Genomic DNA, 15,196 nt, shown 5'->3' with positions numbered 1-15,196 from the left:
CCAATTCAGATTATATTGGAAACGGATTCCCAAGTAGTTGAAACTTTTGACTTGGTCAATTCTGTTCCCACTGATAGACCATGCTGATGGCTTCCACGATTTTGAGAATGTCACAATTTTGGTCTTCTCATAGTTTATTGTGAGTTGATTGCATTCGCAGTAGTCTGTGAAGGCGTGGAGTAGACGTTTCAGGCCTATCTTGGTGCGCGCCTCTCTTAAGTCCAAGGCCAGCCAGGATAGGGGTTCCCACCTTAAGACTGTCCTGTATGAGAAGTCTCTGTCTCCTTTGGTGGCTTCAGAGTAAGGGGAGAAGAAGGCTTGTTTCTGCCTCACCTCTTTCAGGGGTTTCTACATTGGCATTCATTGACATGAAGTCTTGCCGTTGGGATACCCCCTCATTGGAGCAGCAGCGGCGTAGGAGGTTAAGAGCTCATGTATCTAATCTGGAGGAACCAGGTTTGATTCCCCGCTCTGCCGTCTGAGCTGTGGAGTCTTATCTGGGGAATTCAGATTAGCCTGTACACTCCCACACACGCCAGCTGGGTGACCTTGGGCTAGTCACAGCTTCTTGGAGCTCTCTCAGCCCCACCTACCTTACAGGGTGTTTGTTGTGGGGGGAGGGAAGGGCAAGGAGATTGTAAGCCCCTTTGAGTCTCCTGGAGGAGAGAAAGGGGGGATATAAATCCAAACTCCTCTTCTTCTTCACTGCTGAGCTCTCCACAGCGTCCAGGTCTGTGACTCCTCTTGGGCCAGCATTATCACATGACTCTCCAGAGCAGACGGAAAGCTTGAAAAATATTTTTGAGGCAGGCTTAGCAAGTGCAGTCCCAATGTGGGACTGCACAGAAACCCACTCAAGGAACTACAATTACACAGGTAAGTGCAACACTGTATTTATGTTCAAGAGAATTTATTAAGGATGACAGTATGTTTTAGGTCTTCTAAGTAGTGACAGAGTTAAATTTTGTAGAGTATACTTCTTCCTGGCATGGAGGATAATTTTAATGATTGGTTTTGTTTACTAGTTAGTAAGTCAACAATGAGGTGACACGATAGCCATGTTTAGATACCTGAAGGGATGTCACGTTGGTGAGGGAGCAAGCTTGTTTGTTTGCTGCCCCAGAGGCAAGGACCAGGAGTTCAAGGTGAAGGAAAAGAGATTTCACCTAAACATCAGGAAAACCTTCCTGACAGCAAGGGCTGTCTGACAGTGTAATGCACTACCTCAGAGTGTGGTGGAGTTTCCTTCTTTGGGGGGGGGGGGTTTAAACAGAGGTTGGATGGCCACCTGACAGGAGTGCTTTGATTGTGTTCCTGCATTGCGGGGGAGGGGGGTTGGACTGGATAGCCCTTGGGGTCTCTTCCAGCTCTATGATTCTATGACATAACCCCACAGGCCACCAATTGCCTACTCAGACTGGTAGCTGCTGTCCAAGGTCTGAAGAATAGGGCTTCCCCATCACCTACTATCTAGTGTTTTTAACTGGAGATGCTGGAGACCTTCTGCATGCCAGGCCGATGCTCCACCATTGAGCCACGGTGCCTTTCCAGCCACACATGAACCTGCCTTATCCTGACCTGAATCTTACCCTCAGTCCATCAAGGTGAGTATTGCCTATTCCAACCGGAAGCAGCCCTCCAGGATTTTAGGCAGAGGGCTTTCACATCACCCACTGCTAGATCCTTTCATGGGGGATGCCGAGGATCGGGGGTGATGCTGGCAGGGGCTGATGGGAATTGCAGTCCATGAACATCTGGAGAGCCGCAGATTGCAGACCCCTGCCGAGGATTGAACCTGGGGCCCTCCGCACACCATGCAGATGCCTTTGTGCTGTGCCACAGCTCCACCCTCGCTCAGATCCTTTGCCTGCCTTGCCCGTAGCCCTCCCAAATTCTGGCAAATGGCACTAGCCGTTCAAATAAATTCTCAGCAGGACAGTATCTGTAGAAAGGATTCCAAAATATTTAAGAACTGGCAAAAATAACTTACGGCTGAAAAACAAAGTAATGCCTTTACTACATTGGTTCAGATCTAGCAGTTAAGGTCACTTCAAAACTTGGATCCCAGCATTCCCGTTCTGGTGGCACAAGGGACCGAGAAAAGACGCTCACGGCTGGATGCAGAGAAAGGGATTTCTTGCACCACAGGGCCAGAAGAGGTCCTGTCCCATGCATACAATGCCCTCACTTGCGCCAGAGTTAAAGCAGGAAATTCCTCTTCGGTTGCCTTGAAAAATGCCTTTTCTCAGATAATTACTGCAGATGGAGATGGTTTTGCATTTTCATTTAAAAATGGAAAAACAGCAGCAATCATGTACAGTTTTCTTTTCCCAGATACATATCTTTAGTATTCTTTTTAAAAATGGTATGTACAGGGTAGTGGTGGAGGGTGAAATGCCCACAACAAGGTCAGGCCAAAACTTGACATTCAGTGCACATCATTAATTCTGTCATGGGCCAGGCTGACCAGCAGAGCACTGTCCCACCGGACGTCAAGCCCAGTACTGTTTTCCAGGATGGGCCCTTCGTCTGCCACATGGTAGATAATAAAACAGGAAAAGGTTCTTCTGAGCGTCTATTCATCACTGTTGCTGCTCATGGCCACCATATCATCCACAGCGATCCTGCAAACACAAATGAAAAACACACTTTACATACAAAACAGGATACACTGAAAGCACCACCAACAAGCCTGTTGCTAGCAGGGAAGTGCAGGCTGAATAAGGCAGAAGCCGTACAAGACAGAAAGAAGATGAGTTGGATTTATATCCCCCCCCCCTTTCTCTCCTGTAGGAGACTCAAAGGGGTTTACAAACTCCTTGCCCTTCCCCCTCACAACAAACACCCTGTGAGGTAGGTGGGGCTGAGAGAGCTCAGAGACTAGTCAAGGTCACCCAGCTGGCGTTGGAGTGCACAGGCTAATCTGAATTCCCCAGATAAGCCTCCACAGCTCAAGCGGCAGAGTGGGGAATCAAACCTGGTTCCTCTAGATTAGAGTACACCTGCTCTTCGCCACTACGCCACTGCTGCTCGGCTGTTAACTACTATGCACACTGGCTCTGACTGTCAGTCTTCTCAAGGCTGGATGGGGGTGGAGGATGCAGGATGAGTTCCTTTGCACAATCAGGACTATGCTAACTAGGCAACGTTTCAAGTTGCAGATGTATCTTGCCAAATAATTTGGCATCCCTCTTCCTGAGCAAACAAGGAAGGATGCTCTGGGGGCAGATCCACACAAATAGAACATGAACAGGTGAAAGCTACAGAACCAGAGAGAACAGGAACAATAAGACCACCAACCATCTACCCTGGAGGAAGTGTCAGGCTCGGCCTGACAGTTGAGGGCAGCAGGCATTTGCAAGGGAAGTGTAAGGCTTTCTTTTCTGCAGGTGTCATGTTATCACTCCCACTGTCTGTGGCCTTGGAGCCTGGAAAAGAGTGACCGCTTATCAAGTGTAAATTGTTCCCAGAGTTCCTGGGCTTTGTGTAGTTTGCACGGAATTCTTCAGAATCATCTTCACTGATGTTTACCTTTCACCTCGAAATAAAGACTTTAAAGCAAATCTATAGTTTCTATTATTTCCAGACCCGAGGTTTGACAGGAAGCTACTTTGATTAACAGGGCTAAGAGTGATGTGATTGCATGCGATTCTAGGTGGGTTTAGACGCCCTCTACTCCCCTTCGCACTTCTCCCTGACAGTGGAGGGGGGAATCTCTTCAGGCAACAGACTGAAGCCATAGGCTTTTTCTGAAGTGGTTTGCCTGGAAGGGTGCCTTAACTCACTGCGCATAAAACCATTTTAGTGCAGAGACTATTTGGGAAGGTAACAGTTTAGGCAAATCTGACTATTTATCCTGAGAGGTTTTGTTTAATCTTGGTGGCGGTTTGTTATGTAGTTTTGGTGTCCTCTGTAGTTTTGTTCCTGTGTTAGCCACCTTGAGTTTAAGGAGGTAAAGTGGGATATGGTTATTTTAATAAACTAAATAGATCAAACCATAGGAATTTCCTGCATGTAATTAGAAACATTTGTGCAGTCTTAAGAAGAGAGCTGTACCACTGGTTTGCCAAAGGCAGAATTAACCGATGCAAAGGGATGTGATTCAAAATGGCAGACAAAGGAGGAGACTGAAGTCTATGTTGCCACTGAACACAGCTCTTCCAGAGGTTCAGAGACAGACGAGAGGAACTGAATCTGCAGAATAGATGGGGGTTCTGAGAGGTTGAGACCGGTCGAATTAAGAGTAAATCCTGTCTGCAGAGCAACAACTGTGCCTCTGGGTGAACAGCAGCTACGTCATTGAAAAAGATCCTCATTCATGACGGAAACCCACCTTTGCTCTTCAGAGAGTGGGAATTCCTTCTGCACTCTCCCAGCAAGCTGTGAAGTTGACTGTAGACTGAAATTGGCAGCCAATTTCACCAGGTCAAGTGCCTGATCTGGGCGGTTGCTTTGCTTAATGCAGTTCAACACCTCATTCATCACTAAATCACTGCATGAGATGGAAAAAGAACATGAATCAGGACTGTTTGGAATACATACAATATTTTTGGAGGAACATTCATTTTGAGTATTGCAATCTGTCCTTAGAATAAATTTTATCAATGGCAACGCCTATTGTATCTGTACCATTCAATTTTATCAAGTGAAAAATCAAATACCGTCAAACGGACTACCGTCCTAAATGTACAAATTGGAAACAATATAAATGACGTCCATGTCTAAATCAATATACGCAGTGAGATTGAAAAGTTCATTGAAAAAGTAACATGTAAGCAATTCTTTGCAGTTCATTCATATATTCATAACAAGTATAACGGCCGAATTGTACGGTCCGTACAATCCTCCAAATGGGCAAGCCAATTAAACAATAAACTTGCAAGGCTTGCAAAATGGAGACGGAAGGAGCCCTTATCCTTGGCAGAGCACGATCAGGGAATCCTTCCAGACAAGAGCTTGATGTATGGAGTACTTGAATGACGTTTTTGAAATGCTAATTCTTCTTCAGAGTCGTCCTCTATGTATATTTTAAAGTAAGGCCACCATGGAAGGTGTTAGGTCTCTCCAAAGAGCTGATCTCCCTTCCGTGGTGATTTAAATACATAAGGGTGTGTGTGATTTTTGACATTCCAACTTAGATTTCAGGACATTTTGTTAATCCACCCAGCCTTACAGATTCATGAAACCCTGGGTGCCAAAACTCCTCACCAAGCTTCATGGACCAACTCCCCTAAATCCCAACCTGACTTGACCTGCTTATATCAGAGTACTTTAATAATTAACATTGGGATCAATTAGATTTTCCCTTGCAAAGGCAGCTTGTTCTGCTTCTTGATAGTTATCATCAAAATGCTCACTGCATCTCATTCATGCTTCATTACTCTTTATCCCAAGTCTGGTGTGTCAGTCTCAGCTCTCCTCACCCGCTCTGACTTTGGACTTTCTTCAGTGCCAACAATATCCCAGGATCCCTGCCCGGCTACAAAAAGAATAAGCTTTGACCAGGTCTGATACAGAACCAGAGTTGAGCCCTGGACGCCCAAAACGAAAGGAAATAATTGGGGTTCTGTGTGGTTTCCAGGCTGTATGGCCATGTTCTAGCAGCATTCTCTCCTGATGTTTCGCCTGCATCTGCGGCTGGCATCTTCAGAGGATCTGATGGTAGGAATGGAAAGCAAGTGGAGTATATATACTGTGAGGTGAAAAGGTGAGGCCATGTGAATAGAGTAGCCTGGCATGTGAGTCACAGAGAAGTCTGTAGCATAGGAGTAACAATAAAGATAGCAAAGTCAATGGGTGAATCTTCATTGTTACTCCCAGGCTACAGACTTCTCTGTGACTCACATGCCAGGCTACTCTATTCAGATGGCCTCACCTTTTCACCTCACAGTATATATACTCCACTTGCTTTCCATTCCTACCAGTATATATACTCCATTCTTTCCATTCCTACCATCAGATCCTCTGAAGATGCCAGCCACAGATGCAGGTGAAAAGTCAGGAGAGAATGCTACTAGAACACGGCCATACAGCCCGGAAACCACACAGCACCCCAGTGATTCCGGCCGTGAAAGCCTTCGACAATACAAAGGAAATAACGTCCTGAAATTTCTGCCAGCATTTTCCAAATGAAACATTTCTCAACAAGACTTTGGGCCTACTGGAACCCATCACTCTTACAAGGGGGTGAGGGGGTCAGTTGTCGGACAGACACAAAGAGCAACCTGTCAGAAAATTTCAGGCCTGATTTTTGTGTGTTCTGTTTTGTGTGAACTCCTATGCTTGCTAGCTCGCAGCCTGCCGAATGCCAGGTGAGTTATCAGCTTTCCTTAGTGCCGGCCTCTGAAGGCCACATTCTCAAAACTACTTTCTGCTGTCTTGCTCGCTGCCTGGTTGGGAGGGGGTGGGGAAGTAATGTTTATATGATTAACAGCTCTGCAACTCTGGCAGAGGTGCCTTGAAACTGTTCCTGATCTGACTTATGCCTGCAATAAAGAAACCTTTGTGATCCTACAAGTGTCTTCATTGTCTGGTCAAGGGGATCTTGGCAGAAAGCTGCATTCAGAGGTGAGAAAATTAAAAGTAAGCTCCTGAGGGAAAGGGGAGGGAAGGAGGTATTGTCTGTCCCCTAAAAAGATTTACAGTAATTCTGATTAAAATGTGCAAAAGACCATCTTACCTGGGGACTCGGTTGTGTTTCTTAAAGAGCTCCAGCATGCTCCTAGATGGGAAGAAAAGAGGTATTGATCTGATCTGATTGATCAATACTGTTCTTCGCTGTAGGAGATTTTAAAGAGTTTAAACACATTTATCTCTAACTTATCATTTGTTAAGAATGTCAGGGGACTGTAGTCAACCCCGCAGGGTCGTCGCTAAGGAATAGGCGAGACGCGGAGGAGGTTTCATCTGGCGGAGAGCGTCAGCAACAGGAAGCGCGGGATTTCGTGATCCTGACAACTCTCCCCTGTGCTGGTCTCTCGCACCTTTTATTAGGGTTTCCTTGTGGGCGTGTAAAGGAGGTGGGTAGGGAGATGAGCGGGAGACCGGGAGACCTGGAGATCATCATGTGATGCATGATCTCACCTGGCTGCTACGTGCGGAGAGGAGCATCAGCGTCTGGGCCTAATCCTCACCTGGGGGCAGATCATTGTCCCTTTGTCTGGGAGCCCGGTGACTGAGCCAGACAGTTCATGACCCGTGACTCATAGGGGGATGAGGAGTGGGGGTGCGGTGCGACCAGAAGGCCGTAGGTCCGTTGGCGTTCCAACGTTCTACCACGGTGCTGCTGGGTCAGCAGTGCATTACTACATCTCCTCCTTTTTTACATTTTAGAAGGGGGACCGAAATGCTAAGGGGTGATTTGAAGGGACGCTTGTCTCCTCCGCCGTCGGGTCAAGCTGACCGAGCTGCTTGTATAACATTAGAACTTGGTTGCGGGGTAAGGGAAATTCGAGGGGCTTCTTACATAGGTTACAGGCAATACTAGACATACATTGAACGAAACAAGATCCGATAATGAGGCATACAATTAAACCAATGCAGAGCTGTACAATAGCACTCAATCATCCTCCCGGCAGCCAGCTCCAGAGGGCTGACCACCAATGGGGCAAAACATCATACTTCAGATTAGATACAACTTCCTGCAATTCGCGCACTTTCATATGAATCAATTGGGAATTATCAGAGAGATTAAAGCAACACATATTACGTACATTTTCACAACCTTGGTGATGCAACAACAATAAGTAATCAATAGCGCACGATTATCTAAGGTCGCTTTGACGAAGTTCCTGCTGCCTCGGAGGCCATTGTGGGCATCCAGAACGGTGGGGGTAGAGTTGATAGACTTCTCGAAGGCACAGGCCAGAACGGCCGATAGTCTTAGTGTTACATGAAACAAGTCCGGGACTCCCCACAAGGGGAGTCGCAAGGGAAACATACTCCGCCTTGGCTAGAGCCGCCTGCGGCTCCGGAAAAGGGGGGTCGAGGGAGGGGCGGAGCTGCACCGGTGCTTGGGCTCCCCGAGGTGAAGCCTGATGCAAAACAATGGTGAGACGGCAGTAGAGAGGCCCGGCAGGCAGATAGGCGGGAATGCAACAACAGCAAATACGATAACTTCTAAAAATTAAGGCATGCAGTAACTTCAATAATCAGTCGGGTCATAGTACTCAACAATTCCCTTGGAGGTCGGCTCCAATGGGCATAAAGGGGCAAGGCATCAGACATTGCGTTAGCAACAATATATACAAGACATGCATGTTTGTAGATAGGCTTACATCATATAAAATGAAAACAATAAACATAGCTAAACAGTACATAGGCTAGATGTAAAGAAGGAAGGCAACCCGTGGTTGCATAATTGTCCAATGCATGGCTCTTGCTGTTTGACTACCAAAGCTACAGAGCGATGGCGCTAGAGTCCATGGCTTTCTCAAGAGCGAAGGGAGAGCTACTGATAGTCTTTAGCATTGCAGGTTCAGTGACTCTCCACCGAAAGCAAGGTTGTGAGAGAAGGCGTGGTTCCAACAATGATTATTATTCAAGCTGACTGAAAACGAAGCGTGAGGAGTTCCAAGGGTTAATCTATCAGGAATGTTCCTGGCTGCAATTCCAAGTTTCCAGCCAGGGGCGCAGAGAGGGAGAGAGAATGGCGGCTGTAGATGAGGAGCAGCGACACACAGCGTCAACCTTTGAGCCACTTAAGCTGGCTCCAGGCTGCCATTCTCCCCTGGGGGGGGGGGCAGCAGCGAGGGCTGCGAAATCTCCGATGCGGGAAGAATGGTGTACCGTACTGGTTCCAGAGAGGTCCCCTCCCATCTTGGCTCCCAGGCTGGGGAATTGATCGGAGACTCTCTCAACAGGGCTGCGGGGTCGGATCCTCCAGGGAGGCCCTCCCCGCTCCATCTCCGGGGTGGGAGCTGGCCCGGTATTGGGCGAGCTGGACTCCTGTATAGAAAGAGAAAAAAAACAAGCCGCACGCTTTTCCCCAGGGGTTTTGCGTGCGGTTGGCTGAGTTAGTTCTTATAGATGACAATGGAAAGCCCGAGCCCTGAGTGGGAAGCGGGCAATTTTTTGATAGAGAATAGAGCAGAGTACTTTGGATATGGTCTAAGCTTGGATGAGACCCTTGATTGGGTCAATAGGGGGGGGGAACTACTCCCCTTTCTTTCGCTTTGTTTTGGCCAAGCTTTCTTAGGTGCAGTTGGCCCATTCCTAATAACCATCACTTTGCAACAACACTAAGGCGCATACATAAGGCAGCTGTAATTGCCCGGTTAAGGGCTTAGAGGGGAAGGGAGAGAGGTCCACAAACCAGGTCGGGCAACTTAAACAATTCACACTTATAGTCATATCGTGAATATAGCATCTTTCATAGGGAAAAGATTTAGAGAAAGCATGCAAAGAAAACAGTTCCTGGGCTTGGAGGTTTGATCACCACGAGCAATTTGAGAGGGGTTTGCAAGAAAGCCTTTTGTCAGATCCCCTAGATCTAGAGGTGGGGTAAAGGCCAGCCCATGAGAGTAGAAGGAGGGTGTGCAGCAGAAAAGAAGGCGGGGAAGGGTTTGGGAAGTCAGCCTCTACTCCTTCCCCTCCTGTAAGTGAGACTTTGGCCGGTTTAGCAGCGAGGCTCGCCTCCTACACCTCGGAAAAGGTTCTCCAAGGAGAGGTTTGAAGAAGCAGTTTTGAAGGAGTTTAAACTAAGATGGGAGGCGGCTTGAAGCAGGTCCCATGTCGGTATCCTAGGGAGCACTGCGACGAGCTGCTGTGTCCCGTTTAAAAGGCCCGGATGCTGCTTAATGGGCGAGAGCCTTTCAAGGCATTGGCACATTGGCCATAATCAGAAGGGAGAAAAACTTTAATTTGAAGCACAAGAGCATAGCTTAGAAGCTAATGGAAAAAATCCCACTCTTAAGTGAGGGGAAAACTTTAGGGGTCTCTTTGAAGCAGGGGACAGAGACATTACAGAACATACATAGGCATACAGAGCACATATAAAAGTAACGAGGAGGATTGGCGACTCTGATTTGGAGAGATCTTGCTCTCTCTGAGGTACTGAGCGATTTTGCTGCCGCACTGGGAGCTTTGAGCTTAGGAGCTTTGCACAGGCTCAGTGAGGCTATGAGATCCTTGGTTTGAACCTTCCACAGCTGAGAGAGAGGCCAGGGGCTTCTTCATTCCACGGCGAGGGACTTTTTTTTGGCTTAAGGCCATTGTGCGAAGCATCTTCCCCTCTTCCATGCCTCATTGTCCTGTAGGATTGGCTATGGGGTGACATTCTAGGAGGAGGAGGTTCAAAACGGCAGTCCCTTCTTCCGTCCAGCATTTCTTTCTCTGTTGCAATTCAGTGACTGTGGACTCTGCAGAGATTTTTGAAATGCGTGCCATTCTGGAGGCACTGGTGGAGGCATGGTGACTTTGGAAGTAGAAGGGGTTAGGCAGAGCAGGAGAGTATAGACGAGGGGGGGGGAGCAAGCTGGCAAGACCAGCCCTCCAATGGTCTCCGATGGGGATGGGATCACTTATACTGAGCTGGGGTACAGCCGAAGATCTCATGCTGGGGGGAGGCTCCGGGGGAAGGGTTGGTTTGAGGTCGCGGATCTTGGTTCCGGGCTGGGGAGATGCCCGGGCGCGGAGCCTCCCCAGCCCGGGCATTAGGAGGCGCCTGGTCTTAGACTTTCCTGGGGTCTTCGCCTCTCTGGGGAGAGACCCTCCTCCGTCGAGTTGTAGGCCCCCCCGCCGGGCAGCCTACAATTCCTCCGGAAATGTCCTCGCTTGCCGCGAATGGTGAGACACCTTTCGCCTCGGGGGGACTGTCTCATGGCAGCGCCGAGAGGGCGGGCGGCTAGAAGGCTGGCTTGATGGGCCGAAAAGACATCCGATATCCTGGCAAGCTTTGAGCATGTTGGCCAGCTCAGCCTCGAGGTTCCTTCCCTAGGCCTGTGATCGCTTCTGCATGCACTCAGCCGGATGGGCGTTCTCCTTGGCAAAGGCGCTCCAGCGAGTTCGGCCCGCCTGGAGCCTCCTCGTTGTCAACCTGCCTCTTGGAGGAGCCTCCCTGGAGCCTGTTCACAAACTCTGCATAGGGAGCTCTTGGGAGGCTTCTGCCGGGTGCTAGAAAAACTTTGGGTTGGCTGTGTATCCGGGTATTGCCAGGGACTTTCAAAAACGCTTCTTGTAGGCGCATTCAAGAGGCGTAACCGTGAAGTGCGGGTGGCCACCCGGCAGAGGCTTAACTCTGTGCATTGGGGCTAGCGAAAAGCTTCTCGCGATGACCATAAAGCTGCTGGTGATTAGTGTAGGCGCCCGCCAGAAGCCGCTGCCCTGCTAAAAAGCATTGCTGGCCGAACTTCGCTCTCCCAGATCACCAAATTGTGCAGGGGCTCCAGGAGCATGCGGAAGCGGTGGTGCTTCCAGTCGTCCAGGAACCATTAAGTGATTCCTCCATGCGATTGCCTCCAGCATGCCCCTCTCAATGAAGCTGAAGTGATTCCTACGTCTACGCGCCATCGCTTCTGCCGAGACTCAGTGAGGATGTGTTATATAGCTTAAAGGGCTGTTTTCGACAACCCGCCCGAACAATGCCATCCTCCTCCCTACGCATTCTGTGAAATGGGTAGCGGGGGCACAATGCCGCAGAATATCGGCATCGTCGCCTTCCGTCAGGGTTCTCTTTGGCAGATCGTGGGCTACACGCTCTGCCATGAGTTTTGAAGGCTCCCGCCGCCATTACGCAAGTGGGGCAAGCTTGACCGGAGGTGCAGTGGCTTCGGAGAAAATGAAGGCGGAGCAGGGGAGGGGGCGGCTGAGCTCGGGGAGAGAATTTGCAGAAATGGGCTGGAGGAGCAAAGGGGGGGCAGAAGGAGGACAGGCGTCCAATTTAAGCGGATAGGAGAGAAATTCCGGGGTTGAAATTGAAGGTGGAAAGATCGAAAGGAGAGGGCGGCCTACGGCAAGGGAGCCATAGGTCTGCGGCAGGCTGATGGCGACATAACATTGTCTCCATCGCCAGTAGCAGTGACATCGGGCGCTAGCTGGAGGCTCTGGTGCGAAGAAAGTGCGCCCGATGTTTTTTCCCCAGTCCTTAAGATTCAATGTCCCCCCCCTTTGGGTACCATGGACATTGAGCTCTTCAATCTCTCTCAACCAATTCTGGCGCGAGCTCCCTTATAACTACGGGGACTCCTGCCGCATTTCGGCTTAACAGCTTTCAGGTCGCCAACGTGCTTGTCATAAGCCCTGCTTTGTGCAAAAGCTCCTATACTCACCGGGTGCGTGTTCCGGCCGGACGCAGAGAGAGTGTCCCTAGGACGCGTGCATCAGAGTTCTGGATGCGCCGATCCAGAGGGACAGGCGACACCGGTAAAACGGTGAAGTTCCCCTGGATGCCACTGATCCAGCCGGACTTCGGTATCGCTGCCCTTTCCCAGGCTGACAGTGAGCAGGGGGGTGGAGGTTTGAGGACTCCCGGGTTTCGGCACCAGCTTGTAGCGTCAACCCCCGCGAGGAGTCAAGCCGCTAAGGAATAGGCGAGACGCGGAGGAGGTGCTTCATCTGGCGGAGGAGGCCGCCCCAGCAACAGGAGTAGCTGGGATTTGCAGTGATCCTGACAACTCTCCCCTGTGCTGGTCTCGACCTTTTAGCACATTAGGGTTTTCCTTTGGTGGGCGGTGTAAAGCGAGGTGGGTAGGGGAGATGAGCCGGGGAGACCCGGGAGACCCTGGAGATCATCATGTGATGCATGAGTCTCACACCCTGGCTGCTACGTCTGAGGAGAGGAGCATCAGCGCTGGAGCCTAATCCTCACCTGGGGGCAGATCATCATTTGTCCCTTTGTCTGGGACGCCCGGTGACTGAGCCAGACAGTTCATGACCCGCATGACTCACTTAGGGGGGGGGATGAGGAGTGGGGGAGTGCTGTAAGCGAAACTCAGGAAGGCCCATTAGGTCCCGTTGGTGTTCCAACGTTCTACCACAGTGCTGCTGGGTCAGCAGTGCATTACTACAGGGGACTCCCAACAGGAAGAGGAAAAGATCTATTTCCTGCCTCCTCGATGGGACAAAGGGAACCACCCACAAGGTGTCCTCCAACTCCAGGGAGAACAAGTAACTTCTTACAGTAAATTCCTATTGCCTGGAGAAGCGGGAGGACATTTTTGGTCCTCATAGGAAAAGTGCTCCCCTTTACTGACTCCTCCACTGAGCAGAGGGTCCTCACATCCAAGACCAGACTGAAATCCAATGTCTGGAACGGGCAGAAGGAAAAGAACCACAGCATGGTTTTGTGATTGACAGACAGAACACAACATCCCTGGTCACTCTTCCAACCTCTTCCTATCATCCAGAAAAACAAGGCAAGCCTTTCTGATAAAAAAGCGGCAGGCAGAAAGAATGCTGCTCAACCCCTCCATCATGAAGGAATCTATGCTATAAAATTCCCCCGTCCCTTTGCAGGCAGGAGGCTGCCCTCAATCCTTCGGCTTACTGAAATGAAGCATCTTACTAGAGCAGGCAACCAGGTGAAGGGCTGAACCAGGGTGCCACGAAGAAGTCTACCAAAGGCCACCCACCTTCTGAGCAGATGGAACAATCACGTGGTGCCAGCTCTGTGGGTGCGTCAATATCTGTGCAGCTGCAGAACCCATCTCCTACTGAGGGAGAATCTCAGCCATTAAGCCCTGGCAATGGCATTTCCCTCATGTACGGTTGCCATTCTCTAGGTTGGGGTGGTCAACCTATGGTGCTCCAGATGTTCATGGACTACAATTCCCATTAGCCCCTGCCAGCATGGCCAATTGGCCATGCTGGCAGGGGCTGATGGGAATTATAGTTTGTGAACATCTGGCGCACCATAGGTTGGCCACTTCTGCTCTAGGTGGAAGATCTATAATTATTACAACTGTGATAATTGTAGTCCATGAACATCTGGTGCACCATAGGTTGGCCACTTCTGCTCTAGGTGGAAGATCTCCCATTATTACAACTGATCTCCAGGCGACAGAGATCAGCTACCCTGAAGAAAATGACTGCTTTGGACTCCATAGCATTACACAACCACTGAGGTCCCTCTCCTCCCCAAGTCTCGCCCTCCTCAGGCTCCACTTCCCAACTCTCCAGTTATTTCCCAACCCAGAGAAGGCAACCATACTCCCATGGTACAATATGCCAAGTCTGTACAGCTCCTGAGCCTCTGGCACAAGGGAGACCTCTTGTGATTTCTGTTTGTGTGTTCTGTTTTGTGTGGCACAGCCTTGTGTCTGTCTCTGGGAAAGTGAACTCTGAGGCCTCCCCAGCCCACGGCCCTTCAGGAGAGCGTCCATCTCCTGATGGAGAAGGAAATAGGGTGGGGGAGAGAAGAAGGCTCTGGTGAAGGGAAGAGAACCACCAAGGCCAAGTGCCTGGAGATGGAACCTCTTCCTACCTTCCTTACCAGGCTTCTGGTGTTCTCCCAGCTCTGGCGAACAGGAGGGCGGAGTTTCCCAGAGCGGCGGCAGTCCATTCGAGTGGGTTGCGGCTTCCCTCCTGTCCTTCATAGACAGATCTTATATCTGCGGCACAGTCGGCAAAAGCCACTTGAGTCTAAAAAAGATATGACGAATCTAAAAACGGGTCACCAACAGCAGAACGTCTCATATTGTAGAGAAGAGTTAAAGATGACGATGATTAAAATGATGACAATAATTTAAAACGATTATTTAAACGCCACCCTTCCCCGGCCAAGGTGGCTCAGGATGCCTTGCAATATTTAAAAGTACGATACAAATTAAGCATTCAAATTTAAAATGACAATAACATTAAAATACAATCCCGGATTTGACTTTTAACCAGGTCAACTTCCCAATTTTTCAACCACAGGTTTCTGCACACTAAGATGTTTCCAGTATATAATCTGGCATTAAACTGAATCACATCCTTCGATCCCTAGAAACAAATTGTGCTGCTTGTTTTATTTTAAGTAGAGATCTTTTGTAAGTTAGTGGGTCTCTCTCAGTCTTGCAGCATATTATCAGTCCCAATAACAATGGCTCTAGTAAAGTCAACGATTACTGCTGAAGCCCTAATTACAAAGGGTGTAGCTTCCTATGCCCTTTTTAGTCTCAATCTTCTTATCAAATTGGTCTTTGAGAGCATTTTCAATGTCTTTAGATAAAATTGCTCCTGCATGTAATGCGACTACAGGTGGAGTTTAAAATCTTCC

At 49.2% G+C, this 15,196-nt stretch overlaps 1 protein-coding gene across 1 annotated transcript in view; it reads right to left on the bottom strand.

Annotated features, from left to right (window-relative positions):
- Positions 1 to 1,993: 1,993 nt before the first annotated feature.
- PTCD3 (pentatricopeptide repeat domain 3) overlaps positions 1,994 to 15,196 on the bottom strand; it is a 33,797-nt gene continuing 20,594 nt past the window's right edge. The window contains exons 21-24 of the mRNA XM_048517255.1: positions 14,429 to 14,577; positions 6,680 to 6,721; positions 4,334 to 4,492; positions 1,994 to 2,624 (exon numbers count right to left, since the gene is read on the bottom strand). Coding sequence (XP_048373212.1) covers positions 2,576 to 2,624; positions 4,334 to 4,492; positions 6,680 to 6,721; positions 14,429 to 14,577 — 399 coding nt within the window. The 3' untranslated portion in view covers positions 1,994 to 2,575. The remainder of the gene's footprint in view (positions 2,625 to 4,333; positions 4,493 to 6,679; positions 6,722 to 14,428; positions 14,578 to 15,196) is intronic.

The sequence above is a fragment of the Sphaerodactylus townsendi genome, linkage group LG15 (assembly GCF_021028975.2).
Source record: "Sphaerodactylus townsendi isolate TG3544 linkage group LG15, MPM_Stown_v2.3, whole genome shotgun sequence".
Classification (NCBI taxonomy): domain Eukaryota; kingdom Metazoa; phylum Chordata; class Lepidosauria; order Squamata; family Sphaerodactylidae; genus Sphaerodactylus; species Sphaerodactylus townsendi.
This window is presented reverse-complemented; position numbering and strand designations above follow the sequence as displayed.